Source organism: Peromyscus eremicus, chromosome 15 (assembly GCF_949786415.1).
Source record: "Peromyscus eremicus chromosome 15, PerEre_H2_v1, whole genome shotgun sequence".
Classification (NCBI taxonomy): domain Eukaryota; kingdom Metazoa; phylum Chordata; class Mammalia; order Rodentia; family Cricetidae; genus Peromyscus; species Peromyscus eremicus.
Window position 1 is genome coordinate 18,502,813 of NC_081431.1, and position 14,998 is coordinate 18,517,810.

Genomic DNA, 14,998 nt, shown 5'->3' on the forward strand with positions numbered 1-14,998 from the left:
AATTTGGAGCCGCTGAATTACATCCAGCTGCGACAGTGAATTAAGAACCGATTAATGGCTAAAGCTTTTCTCCAGTTTGGATGCTGAGGCAAACTCATTAGGCTTTAGAGTAGCTATAATGTGTGTACTGTGGGAACTGTTCAATGCTATTCAGGAGACTCTAACTGTAAGCTCAGAGCATTTCCCGCAGAGCTTCTGATGCTATTTTCTTTATATAACATGTGTGCCTGAAAACCCAGCCAAAAACAAGCCCTTTGTTTTTCTACTTTGTTGTGGTCTCTCTCAGCTTTACGTTTCTTGAACACAGGTAAATAAACTCATAATCCAGATGGTGCAACAGATGTGAGAGCAGCACTCTGAAATCAACAGACAGTGGGCAATACTTTCCATTTTCTCTTTTAAACGCTAACTAATATGTAATTCGGAATCTCCGGTGTAGTTAGCATCTGCTCCCTTCGGCCAGCCAAAGGTTACAGGTGTTCCTGATGTCATTTCACAGTAAGGCGTGGGCCTGGCTTGTGAGCAAGTGCCCAAGCTCTAATCTCTCCCTACCACCCACCAGTTTTGTCGTGCTGGGCCTCCATTTGCTGTATCTTCTGTATCAGCTCCTGCTCTCTCTGCTGGGCCTGAAGGGCTCGGGTCTTTGCTTCGTTGCTAAAGCTTTGCTGAATGCTATCTTTTTCCAGTCTGCAAAACAGAGAGACAGGCAGAGACGTAACCTGCAGGTGCACAGACCTGTTTCCCCACAGACCACAGACATCAGGCAGGGAGTAAAGCAAAGCAGCACAGGCTAATCTTCCTGCAGTCTCTCCACTCTGCTGAAGAGAGAGAATCCAAAGGACTATCCAGTGGAACACATGTGCCAGAAGTCCAGACGGACTAAAGGGTGAAGCTTTAAAAATTAAAACAAAATCATAACAGCTAAACACCTGTAGTTTGGAACCTGGTTATTTTTATTTGTGTGTGTGTGTGTGTGCAGGTGTGAAGGTCGGTGGACACCTAGTGGGAGTGGGTTTTCGGGTTTTCTCCGTTAGGCATGTGGGCCCCGCGGTCTGGACTCAGGCCCTTAGGCTTTTCCCTTACAAGCACTTCTGCCTGCTGAGCCGTCTTGCCAGCCTTGTGTTTTGCATCTTCACAGCACACACACACTTTTCTGTTGTTGTTGTTGTTCTATTCTTTCTGTCTTGTACTCTCATTAATCTTTCATCTTCTGAACGGTCACTATTTCCTAAGATTGTGAAATTCTAGGAAGAACATGACTTAGTTCCTAGTTTAAGCAAAATTTATTTTAAAATTAAGCCTTGTGGACTACTTCTGGTTTTCTTCCAAGATGCAAGATATAGCTTCAAATACACTGGAGGAGACCGGAGAGGAGAGGCCAGCACCACATGCCTGCTTTCATTAAGTACATCAGGCTGCACTCTGCGAATGGGACAGGAAGGTGAACGTGAACTACCTCCCTCATCGCTTCATAAGAAAACATCCTTTTGGGTCATGCTGACAGGATCACAGGCTGAAGACAGCACCCTATCAGTGGCTCTCCTTAAAAGAGAACTTCCTTTGGTTGTTTTGTTTTGTTGAGCCTGGTCTCATGTAGGCAGGGTGGCCTCTAACTTGCTATGTAGCTGAGGAATACCTTGGATTGATGATGCTCCTGCTTCTCCCTCCTGAGTGCTGGATCATACACACGCACCATTGTTCCTGGCTTTGGGAGGTCTGGGCACTGACCCCAGGATTTGGTGCATGTTGGGCACTCTACCTCCTCAGCTGCATCCCCATCCAGAGAGGAACTTCCTAAACAAGTTGAGCCTGAGCAAGGGCAAGACCCTTGTCGCACCAACATTGTACGTATGTTGCAAATAACATTTGAAACCCTTGCTGGGTGGGTTCTTCAAGCTCTATGAGAAGCAACACAAGGGTTTCCTTCAATTAAGTGACTCAGTTATTTCAAACTCCTGATCTCCTTGTGGGCATTTCTCATCCATGCTGCTTTAGTTTACTAATTGAGATATTTACTGCCTAGCCTTTGCCAAACTAAAAATAAACAATTCCATAAAGCTATCACTACCAGTCTATGTACCGCTGTGGAACTTCAGTTCACTGGCTTCTAATTATACGGCAACATAAGGAAAGCCTGTACTGAGATTGGTCAATGCATGTGGTAATGTTGTAGTGTAAAGCCCCAGAATGAAAATACACCCACACCTCACTCAAATGGAATCATCAGGGGTCCATGCTAAATGTGAAATAAGGTCCCTTCTGGTACTTCTAACAACAACACCCCCCTGGATGTGGTCCAAGGTCTTGTCTCACACTCAGTTCCAAACTAGTATATCGCAACAAATGGATAGTCAGACGAGGCTACTTTTGCCTCCCCCTTCACACCACGTATTTTCTGGCTAAGGATCACTGCACATGTTTCTTCCTCTTCTTGGAATGCCCTGGTCCACCCACCCAACCCCCTCCATGATGCACACTAGCCCTCTTGCACAAACCTCAAAATCCTGCCCTTGTTTCTCCTGTCTCTCCTAAATCAACTACTCAGCCCTGGGTGCCCTTAGATGTGCTGTGGCCATCCTATAGTGATATCATGCGTTTGCTGTTGATTTACACGTCTTCTCCTTTGTAATCCTTAACTTTCTTTACCCTAAGCCCAGCTCAGTGCTCAGCACATGGAAAATGGGCAGTGCATATTAAATATCTGGTTTTTCATATGCCCTGCCTAAGTTGTGGGGCTGCAGGTGGAGGAGTATTGAAGGGAAGAGGAACGCAAAAGAGGGATAAGTCTTCAGGTGAAACTGGAGTCCTCTGTAAGCAGGCAAGACTTTCTCGGACTTGTCAGAACAGAGTGCTCAACTAGGTTAACCTCAGTAGTCACGCCGCTAACTTTAGAGTCTTCTGCATTCTCTCAGTAAGTAGCCATGTCCGAGTCTGAGCACTAGCTAGAATCCAAGACAGAGGCTGGGAGCATGGAAATGAGACGGCTACAAGACTCTCTGCTGGACGTGTATCTGAGAAGGGAAAGGGGGCATTATTCACAGTGCCAGAAACAGAACAGAGATTATATGATGCAAGCATGGACTAACGGTTCCCAACATAAACAATGGCAAACCCCAGCAGTGAGAACTGCCAGCCCAGCACGTGACGGTCTGAACTGACTAGAGAAAGGACCACAGGCTGAGTTCTTTTCATAAAGCTGGGCAAAAGATACTCTCGCCACAACCGATACTCTCCTGAGAGGGTGTGCATGCTATTTGCCGTGGCATGAAGTGTGGTACACCGCTCTTTTCCTACCTCCTTCCCACTTTGCCATCCCTCTCTGCCGCCCTCTCCCTGCAGAAGTCCTTTCTGATGAGGTCAGCTTCTCATGAAATCTTGGAATGTCAGACATGAAAGGAAATTTCATTTTCTTTCACGTAACCTTCTCATTTTAAAGCTGAACAACAACAAAAACACAATCCACATTTTAAAAAACCCTGAGGGCCATAAACAATTTGAAATCCACTCATAAGTTACATAGTGAATGATTTTAATGCATAGGTAGGAATAAAACTATCTTTGCTCAAGGAAACATAGTTTATAACACTCTAGAGATAATGCAATAGTGGACCTAAAGAATTAATAAAAACCACTCAGATATCCAAGGAAAAGACTGAAGAATTCAAATGAGCCACTAAGTATTTATCATTATATTTGTGGAAGACATTATAAGAGGCATTGTATTTAGTGAAAATAAACAAGGCTTAGTGGCCCTTGACTCTAGAAGGATTTCAAACTGGACGAACATGGTTGATGGCATAATAAATACTGCATGAGAAAAGGGTATAAGTAGGAAGGCTACCAAGGTGTGGAAAGCTGAGAAACCATCACGAGGACAGCTCAACCAGCAACACGCCCCACCCCAGCAGGATTTCTCTCGATGGTTCTCTCAGTTACACTTAACAAAGCTGGTACTTATCCCTATCATGTGAAGCAGAACACAAGTAATAATGTTAAAGACTTTCTTAGTAGTCATATTCACACTGGCTAAAAACTGGAAACAGCCAACAACCTATTACCTGCTATATGAATCAAGTGTGTGGGCTAGCCTAGGTAGAGAGAACCTAGAGCCGCAGCAAGAATGGGAGAAGCTACGGTACACACAACACCTGGACGAACCCTAAAAGCAGTATGCTTAGAGGAACAGGACACCAAAACCACAGTTATAATCTTGTGTACTTAGCAATCTAGATTAGTAACCCCAGGCAACAAAAGATCATTCATCGTTCCAGGTCCCGATGACAGGGGACAGATATGAGTGAAATTTGGGGCTGACAGGAAAGGTTCTGTGTCACAGCTGTGATAGCTCAAACACTTTATGCACTTCTTACAACACGGTGAACTACACACCTACTGTTTGTGACTTGTGCCATTTTGTCAGCTCAAGGCTATGACTCCAGCATTGAAATGGTTGTACCCAGTTTGGACTATGTTTTGAGTCCCTGTCTCAAGAAAATTTAACTTTTATTGCACTTAAATTTAGTTCAAAAAAGCTAACTTTTAAAAGGAGCAAATACTGTAAGAGTAGGAACATCTACCTTCGTTCTTCGAGTTACCTACCACAGCTGTGATCTATGAGCTCACCATGCCCACACTTGCTTTCTTCTCTCTCTCTCTCTCTCTCTCTCTCTCTCTCTCTCTCTCTCTCTCTCTCTCTCTCTCTCTCTCTCCCTCCCTCCCTCCCTCCTCCCCTCTCTTCTCCCAGTCCCTCTCTCCCTCCCTTTCTCTTTTTTTGTGTGTGATAGGGTTGCAGTACTTAGCCCCAGCTGGCCTCAAACTCTCTATGTAGACCAGGCTGATCTCAAACTCAGAGAAACGCACCCCCCCCCTTGCCTTCCAAGTGCTAGGATTAAAGGTGTGCACTGCCACTTCAGGATTTTTTTTTTTAATAAAAGAGAATAAAAAAGAGTGAGCAGGTACTAGAAAAGATCCAAAAGTAAGCCAAGCTGCCCAATGTGCTATCGCATGCCTTTAATCCCAGCACTCAGGAGGCAGAGACAGGTTAATTTCTGTGAGTTCAAGGCCAGCCTGGTCTACATAGCGAGTTCCAGGACAGCCAGGGCTAGATAGAAAAAGCTAGCTCAAAAAAAGACAAGACAAAACAAAACAACAAAAACACCCAAGTGTACAATTATTAACTCCCTCACCTTTTCCAATTACAGTTCTGGCTGACTATATTTTCTAAAAAAGCCACGATGATATTTATAATTCTGCTTTCCATATTAGTTCCTATTTTCTTGGCATTTACATGTAACAGAACTAAATTGACCCATTAGCTCTTCATTCAATTATGACAATCCTCAAGTTTAACAATATGCCTTCAGTCGACGATGGACTTCCCAGTGTCACCAACACCACCTGCTGGCGGTGACTAAGGTTCCTTCCCTCCACCACATCTGTCACCTTCCCTCTGAGATCTGAAATGCCACTGTTACACACACAATACCTTGGGGGTACAAGGTGTTTATTTAAACATAGTATAGAGTACTTTGTGGTAGACACTGCTCTGGTTGAAGAAACTTCAAAGAAGCTGGGATTTAGTTTGGTGGCAGAGCACTTGCCTAGCATGTCCTGAGGCTATCATCACCACCATGAAAGAGCATCAGCAACAGAACTGCACGATCTACGTGTTGACTAGCCAAAAACTATTCTGGAAGGAATGTGGAAAGAAGCAGAAGGCGAGAGTTTGGTGCAGGAGGTATTTTGGACACATAATACCCATTTTGTCTCAGGTTGGTAACACTAGCCTTGATCACTTGGTCTGTATCATTAACATGCTTGGAATAACTGTTCTGGGGAAGAAATCTCCCTTTTGTAGGGGTAAGCAATATCAATATCTATTATAGATATTTTCACTACAACCTGTTTTAAACTACCAGAGACACGTCACTGGCCTGATGGCTGGAAAGGAAAACACATGATTACCACATGAGCTGGTATCAAGCAGCCTCATAATGGATGGGGTTGAATGAGTTCTCTCAGGCTTCTCCTCTATGAATTTAAGGCTTTCTTCTTTGGAATTAGTAGGCAATCAGAAGATGCTGAGATTATTCAAATATCTCATTGTATAACAACATTTCACCGGCTAGTTCCACACCTAATGATAATGACTTTTCTATTCCATAGTTCTTGATGAATATTAGTTACTGCAAGTTAGTCATTGTCCTGGATGGAAGAATTTCCCTTTCTCCTTAATGAGTTTACTGATTTCACTTTGGACTTCTGGATTCTTCCTTTACTTAGTGTATTATAATCCATTTTGACTATTTATTTGAAGATTCAACTCATCCTGGAGTTGGGTAGTGGAGTCCCATTCAAACTGAGATCTGTCACTAGGGCAAGCTCATCACTACTGTGGAGTCACTGTTTCTAAGTATCACCTGTGTAGGCAAAGACAGGGTATAAAACATACAAGTGTGTAAATATTAATACTATTAATACGGATGTAAGTATGTGTGTACATACATCATCCATATGAATTTCTGAACACTTCAATTATAATCCAATAACACAGATAGAATCTTGTCTCTCTTCTTTCCATAACTGTAATTTTTGTGCTCAATAGTGAGAAACTTGGCTCCTGTTATTTTAAAAATATTCACTGATTTGTTCAAACTTGGAAGCCACAGAAAGTTTCAAAACTGCTAACAACAGAGCAGATATACCAGTTACTAGAATTAAATATTTGCTTACAGTTCTGTTATGCACATTCTTGTGACTAACTCATACATATCATGAGGAAAGCTCACAGAACTGAAGACAGAGAATGGCATCTACCTCCTTATTATTTGTGTGGCTGTTGAAAATTAAGTGTTTCTGTAATATCAGGTTCATCATTCACAACAGGCAAAAATTGTAAAATCTCCTTAGGGACTTACCATTTAATAAGGTAGCATTTATTAATGTTTATTATAAACTAAGTTCTTTCCATGTAATCATCTTTTATATAACTCTCCTACCAAACCCATTAGATAGGGTTTTTTTGTTGTTGTTGTTTTCATTTTACAAATAAGGAATCTTAAAGGTTACATAATTTCTCTCAGTTCCTCAGTCTCAGTTAAGAGTGTAGCTGTAGGGAGAATTTTCCCACACTGGGAGCTACTTCCGAATTACCACACAGAGGCTTATATTAATGCTTACTGTAAATGCTTGGCCAATAGCTCAGGCTTATTACTAACTAGCTCTTGCATTTTAAGTTAACCTATATTCCTTATTTATGAATATTATTTATATTCTGCCACATGGTGGTATCTTTATTAGCATGGCATGTTCATCTCCTGCTCTCTCTGTGTCCAGCTGGCAACTTTTCTAACTCTGCCCTTCTTTATCTCATTGTTCTCAGTTTGGTTTTCCTGCCTAACTTTATCCTATTCAGCTATTGGCCAGTCAGCTTGTTTATTAAACCAATCATAGTGACATATTCACACAGTATAAAAAGGGATTATTCCACAGCATGTAACCTGCGACTCCAGCACTCTCTGCTTCTGATGTCCAGGATTTACTATGCTTCAATCATTTATAAGATATGTAGAGAAACTGTAGAGGGTTAAAAAGACTTCATGAGTCTCATTTCGGTCATCCACACATGTGAGTCTCATGTGACATATCCTGAAGGTCAAACTAAGGCTAGTTCCTCCTAATTTCCCAGCTGTCCTGTATGTGTGGGACCACTTCTTCCTAGTGTGGATATCTTGTACAAAGAAATATACCAGTCTCTGCAATAACACTGAAAGGTATCATGAACACATTTCCTGCCTCAAGCTGGTAAGACTTCTAGGAGAGACTGCATGTGAACATCTACCTGAAAAGTAAATACAGAGAAAACTGACCTTGCTTTCCCCTCAATGTATCTACAGAACCCGAAATTGTGTCTGATACAGTTGGGTAGTCAATAAATATTTAGTGGATGAATAGACAGATGAATGAGTGACTAACTGTTAGAGGAATGCTGTAAGGATCCACTCAGATGCACATATCCTTTTTACTGACTAGAAAATGTGATGAGAAAATTCCCTGTTAACTAAGAATTTAATTTTGCTTTATCATCATTATTATTCAAAGTAATAGCAACACAAACCAATCATAACCTTAACAGACGGCATGGTGTTTTCCATGTTTTGGGATGAACCAAGTGACTGTTGCCAGTGCTTGGTTACTGCCAATAGTGGCTATATTCTTGTATTTGAGTAAACATCAAAACTCTGGGGAGGAAGAACCAGGAAAAGCCTCAGGTCTCACAATCCTCCTTCCTCAGTGGCATCCCCCATCTTTCCTACAATAAATTACTTTCCTTTTCCTCACTGAAACTGTGTCAGAACTTGAAGTGCAGTGTTGAGATCTGAGCCTCAGATCCAAGCATGAGTCAGTTCTTGGAAAGAAAGCAGAAACCAAAAGGAGGTCAGTTTCTTTCAAAGAAATATACACAAAGGAAAGGAAATGTTCAACAGAACATCTCTGAAAATACATCTCCCTCCAAAAACTGTTCTTACAGCACTTGAGAACTCACCTTTAAGGCAAAGGAGGGTGCATGTATACCTAGATAGAGCCTGGTGCTATTAGATACATTCTATTCACATTTATCTCTCTCTCTCCTCTCTCTCCCTGTGTGTGTGTGTGTGTATGTGTGTGTGTGTGTGTGTGTGTGTGTGTGTGTATGTGTGTGTGTGTTTGTGTGTGTGTGGCTTCAAACATACTAGGCAAGGCAAGAGCTCTAACTTCGAGCTACAGTTAGAACCGATCCGTAGACTCTGTGGCTTCATCCTGCACATGACTGTGCCTTCTGTTTCACAAGACACAGTCAGATGCATCAACCTGTCTTTTCTTCCAATGAATTCAGAGGTATGAAGAGATACTCTGGTTTAACAGGAAGGATCTCAAACTTAGGGCACTAAGATATTTCCTTTCTTTTAAATATTTATTTGTATTTATATGTACGAGTGTATGGTGTGTGTGTGTGTGTGTGTGTGTGTGTGTGTGTGTGTGTGTGTGTGTTGGTGGTTGTGGGCCTAGAAGAGAATATCAAATATCCTGACGTTGTAGTTACAGGTGGTTGTGAGCCAACTGACCATGTAGGTTCTGGGAACAGAACTTGAGTCTTCTACAAGAGCAATAAGCTCTCTTAGTCACTGAGTCATATCCCTAGCCCCACAGGGGGATTTGCTCAAAGCCACCTGCATATCTAGTTAACTAGCAGAGTTGAACTAGACCTGTCTTCTGCCTCCAAGTCCAGTGCTCCTTCCATTCCATGCTTCTACCGTAGACGCAGGGAGCTCATGTTTAATCAACTATTGTAATGCTCATTCAGCAAACGCTTGAGCAACTAACTACTTTATGCCAAACACAAATGCATGGAGACGGATCAATACAAGAGACACACACCATGCTCTGAAAGAGGTTTGAGTCTAGTCAACAAAATAAACAATGTTTTTATTTTAAAGCTCAAATAATAGTATGTAGTAAATATTGAAATAGGGCTAAATTTCTGTGGTCACTCAGGTAGAATGGACAAGAGTGAGGATATGGCTGGTGACAGAGAGGAGTCTGTCTGGAGGCTTATACAATGAAAGCCTGACAGCGTAAGTAGAAATTCACCTTCCAAGGAATAGGAAGACTATTGAGACAAGTCAAGTGGGCAGCATGTGCAAAGACCCGGGGAAGAGGGGGAGCCAGGTGCCTTTGGAAAACGGCAATCATTGGCACAAATGGAGGTTGGAGTCTATATGTTGTGGGGTAGCAGTGAGCAGTTGGTGGAGGGAGATTATTGAAGAGAGATGAGACTAGAGATGGAAGCAGGAGCCAGAACTGAAGCTATTTTTAAGGCCCTCATCCCGAGGGAAATAGGGAGCCAATGTAGGGTTTTAAGCAGGAGAGTGTTGTGATCACACCCGTGCTTGAGAAAGATCACTCTGGCGGCAGTGAGGGAACAGATGGGGAAGGGACAACATTAGAAGCAGGCAAAGCACTTATTACTACAGCAATAGTAAGAGCAATTTCTACAATGGCTTCTTTAGATGTGGCAGAAACCACAGGTAGATCCTTAGGCTAAACGGCCATCAAATGCCCATTTCACTGTTTTTCTGTTAACTTTCCCTGGCCCAGGGCAGGGGTGGGTGCCTGATGCAGCAAGCGACTGTTGGACAAAGTTCCTCTGAACTGCAAAGCGTTTCTATGGCCTATTTTACAGCACCATGTGCCCAAATTTCCACACTAAAAATGAATACAAATCTGCTACTACATAAATAAGTGAGATGATGATTTTGACTTTGCATCTTCACATCACCCAAAATTCCCACTTTTCATCCATAATTTGTCCATGTAAACTGATGTCTTTGGTGCATTTATGCTCCCCCCCAATAAAGTATCAACTTATTTAGGTATTCCTCATAACCAATTCATCTGGTGAACAACTTCAAATCAGACACTAATAGGATCAATATATATTACAATGGCATTTCTATAACCAAATAAAGGATGTGTATCATTCTCAAAAAATATGGCTTACTGAAGAACTCCTGTTGCTATTAAAAATCTTATATCATTTTATATGATATGCAATTATATGGTGAGGATTTGGAGTCATTTGTAGCTATTAAATTTGTTGACAAATATGGCATAACATTTAAAATTATTATTAGGTAAATTTTTATGATATCTTATTTATCAAATGTGACAGAATAATGCTTATTAGTCTGGAGGGCCAGGAAAGAGACTTTTCTCATGACACACTCTAGGTAATAGAATACTGGCCATTTGCAGTAGAAATACGTTTAAAATATATTAACTATGCTGGTACTTTCTTAAGCAAACTACACCAAATCAACAAGCTCTCATTTATAATTAAGGCTCATAAGTTGAATACACAGTCCTCTTGAGAGTCTATCTCAGTGTCCAGCTATGTTTTAAGTAGAAGAATCAGCCAGGAGTTTGAAGATGTGAGGATTGCTGTAGTAAAGACAGTAGAATTCCATTATTGCTTAACCTGTAGCCCTTTTAGAGTGTGTCAGTCTAATTACTGCTTAACTTGAGAGCTGCTGGTCAAACACTCAGCCTGTCTGTGGTTAGGACTCATCACTGTGATTTACTGACTTCTAGTCTTGACTTGGTAACAGAAAGAGCAGCTCACTTCCAATGCTGGGGTGACATTTGTGTGAATTGTCCACCACAGAGATGAGAAGTACTATGCTTCTATAGGGGCAACAGACCTGAATGTCTTCAGATTGCCACTGTCTCGTTCTTCTCAATGAGGTAAACATTTCTCTTGCCTCAGCAATTTGGGTGTCATGATTTACCTTCCTTTCTGTTTGGCTCTGTGACACTTGCTGGTGACAATTCTTATGGACACTCTTCAGTCTCCTCTACTTCATGGTGTAGGTGCTCAGCAGTCCTCCTTGTCCTCTCACCTCTCAGTGTGACCTCATCAGCCCTCCCGCTACCTTTCCTCCATCTCCATCTTGATGACCTGCTCCTTTGCCTACCCTAAAGCTACTTTCAAAGCCACTTCTATATTTCTACTTGTTACTCATGCCCCAAGAAGAGGAATGTAAGCAAGTAAAATTCCATAATAATTCTGAGAACAGATGGCCTTTGAGCTACCATCTCTTTATCCCACTACTCACAGTAGGACTGTGGCATTCCTTTGTACACATGAGGCAGAATTTAAGAAAATGGGCTCTGATGTCTACCAGGCATGGAAATAAAGTCCTCTGTGTGTTATCTCTGTGCCCTAAGTGTGTCTAACATCCTAGTAAGTGAAAGAAACAATGGGGTCACTAATGGGGTCACCTCTCCTTATAGAACTATACAGATATTGAGCATACAGTATTTTTGGTTTAATGATAACACAGTATGTACAAAAATAGTAATTATACAATCATTGCATGTATTATTATTCCTTAGTAGAGGACTATTCAAAGTGAAGCAGTAATTATAATAATCTCAAGGGCAGTCAACCTTGAGGAAAAATAAAACCTTCCATCTTACAGCTAACAGGGAAATGGTAGTACACAGTGGATGTGCACTTGAACTCCAGGGCACACACAAGCCTAGACTTAAGGCCTGGTTCCTCTCAGAACTGTGTGATGTTCAGGGGAACTTCATCTCAGTCAACATCATTGTTCTCACTCATAAAGTGAAATCAGGTTGCTGTGGGGTCTCCACATGAAGCCCCCATGTTAAGGGTGGACCACCAGTTAAGAGGTATCTTAACCTGAGCCCTGGACTAGCATCTAGTTACTTACTTTATCAAAGCTACTTTCAACAACTTCTAAAGTGTCAAACATGGGGTGGTAAGATCTAGAACCTTTGTACTATGATGCTGGTATAGTCTATCTGCTCCTCTATCTTATTCCTCCTCAAGTGATGGTGCATCAGAACAGAGACAGTCGAAATGAGCCTTGGCTACTGCCAAGAAAAAGCTGAAATAACTCTGTTTTATTAAAAGAACTTGTAACCACAGAAGGAAGAATCCAGGTGTAAGCTCATATAACACAACTGTATCTACATTATGTATCCAGGGTGTAAGTTCATACAATATAACTGTATCTATGTTATGTATAATGGGAAAACTTAGGGACAAAAGTTTACAGCTAGCAGATGCTCGTATAGGAGGCTATTGCGCATCTGAAATGGGGCTAATGGAATCGACATGTACTATGAACCAGACTCAGATGGGGAGAAGGCACGGCAGGAAGGGAGAAAGAGAGGCAAAAATGTCTTCAATGTGTTAGCCTGATCTCATGTGAAAAGTGTACTGTTTCCTTACTATTTAATTAAATAAACCACACCATTAAAATGAATGTTACCAGCTTCCTTTTACTTTTAAAAAAATGGGCTATTTGAAAAATTATAAGCATACATGTAACTTATTTGTAGTTTTTGCTTTCCATGTGGCTCCCATGCTGGTCTATCTATGCATAACTCCTTGGTCTACCTTCCATATCAAAGCATTATTTTTAATCCAGTGTTCCACAAATAAAAGTAAGTATACTGCTCAAATATACTAAATGTATATGCTTTATGAAGACATCAAAATTCAAAATTTATAAAAAAAAATAAATGCTATTAAAACAACATTTTGTTAACCCTGATAATAAGCCAGTCATTACCTAAAGGTAGAAGAAAGAATAATTCTAAAGGGACACTGAGAACAGCTAAGGCTGAAGTACGTGCCATATTATATGAGATAAATGATAAGGCTGGTAACATAGCCCAGCGGCAGACAGCATGTCTGCAATGTGTGAGGCCCTGGGTTCTATCCCCAGTATAAGTCCCCACCCTTCAAAAAGTGATGATATCTCTGTTAGTTTTTGTAAATTAAATCTGATTTTAAGTAACTCTCAAAATATAATGTCACACTTAAATTACAAACCATATTAGATAATTATTCAAAGATAGCAAGATATCTATTTCTGTACATGGATTGCAGACTGAAATGCAGTTGGAAAATGTTTATTATTTAATCATCTCTCCGTAACTTTTAAGTGAGAAATAACAGGTTATCTGAGAGTTTTCCCAGGGATTTCTGTGTTCAACTTCCAGCAATCACGTTCCCACCCTTGGACGTTTGTTTTTAGTAAGAAATGAACTCTTTCCAAGTTCTCCCAGAGACCACATAGTTATCAACCTGCTAGCCAGTTTAGTGAACCATCCCTGCCTGGTGAGTTAATTTTCTGCCTTTGTAGTTAATTCTCTTCTTACAGGACATTATCTGCACCTTGAGAAATACAAATAAGCCAGTGAATGGTTTCAAACATCCATAAAAAGCGGTGGGGTTGAATTTCTGGAAGGAATCTAATTTGAAAACCCAGAAAGAGGAGTGAGTAGAAAAGCTAGGGCGACACAGTCTAAGTCCTCTTGAGAGTCCCAATTTCAGGCATCATTATCATTTCAAGATGGTTATTTATAGAAAGCTCACTAGTAGAGTCTGCTTGAACCAAGGATAAATTATATGCGCCTCCCACTGTATCTGCAGAGTTAACACACAGTAAATGCAAAGCTCTTGAATTTGAGAGCTTGCTTACTACTCATGGGGTACTCCACTTCCGTGGAGTGAGTGTATAAATATGGAAGGAAGGATGACCCATGTGCTGAGGGATGCAGGAAAATGAACTCTATCTCAGAGTCCAATTTAGGGGTCCATCCTTGTCAGCATCAGCCAAAGACTGTCTAAAGGTTTATAGACCAAAGTATCCACACTAATAGTTTATTCCAGTAAATCTCAGAATCACATTTGAAAACTATCTATATTCAACCAAATGGCCACTAATTATTTAAATGCCAATGTTACCTTCAAGAACACTCATAGAAGCAAGATTGCAGTAGAAGACAGGGAAGCCCTTCTAGTGAGGTGACTGGTGTGGGAACAGTTAGCTACTCTCTGGGTGGTGGTAAAGAACCTTTGCATCTTGCACCCCATTTCAGAGGACTGGCGAAGCTTAAAGTGGATGACATCACCTTCTTTATCTTTCTGTGAGCTGCACAGCTCAGCACAAATGGACTGGTAAGGGGGAGCAGGAGGTCTGACGCAAGGAGGAGGAGGAAGAACAAATAATTTCATATGGCAGTTTATAGGTTCCTACCATAAATTAACTCAGTTTTTCCTAATGTGTATCTTTAAAATCTCCCTCTGGGAGATACATAGAGACTTAATAGAAAAGTTCCATAAGGTATTATGATGTGCTAGGGGCTTTTATATATTTACCTGACAAATCACACTGTCAATTAGTCCAAATGGTAGAACTTGTAGAATGCAGGAAGATCAGTACACTTAGTAAGGAGATGGATATTCTACTTCCTGCTGCCACTAAATAGGTGTGGCCTTGGGCAAGCCACTTAGCTTCAGTGCATTTCCATTCTCACTATTACAGCAAGTGTTGGATTAGTTAAATGCTTTTATTAACCCATTCATTTAATAATATTAAATTTATAACTGGTACATAATGTTTTCTAGATTATATGGACA

General features: G+C 41.0%; 1 protein-coding gene across 1 annotated transcript in view; it reads right to left on the reverse strand.

Annotated features, from left to right (window-relative positions):
- The window catches only part of Sdccag8 (SHH signaling and ciliogenesis regulator SDCCAG8), a 200,284-nt gene that overhangs the window by 76,509 nt on the left and 108,777 nt on the right, over positions 1–14,998 (reverse strand). The window contains exon 14 of the mRNA XM_059280536.1: positions 560–687. Within this exon, the coding sequence (XP_059136519.1) occupies positions 560–687 (128 nt within the window). The remainder of the gene's footprint in view (positions 1–559; positions 688–14,998) is intronic.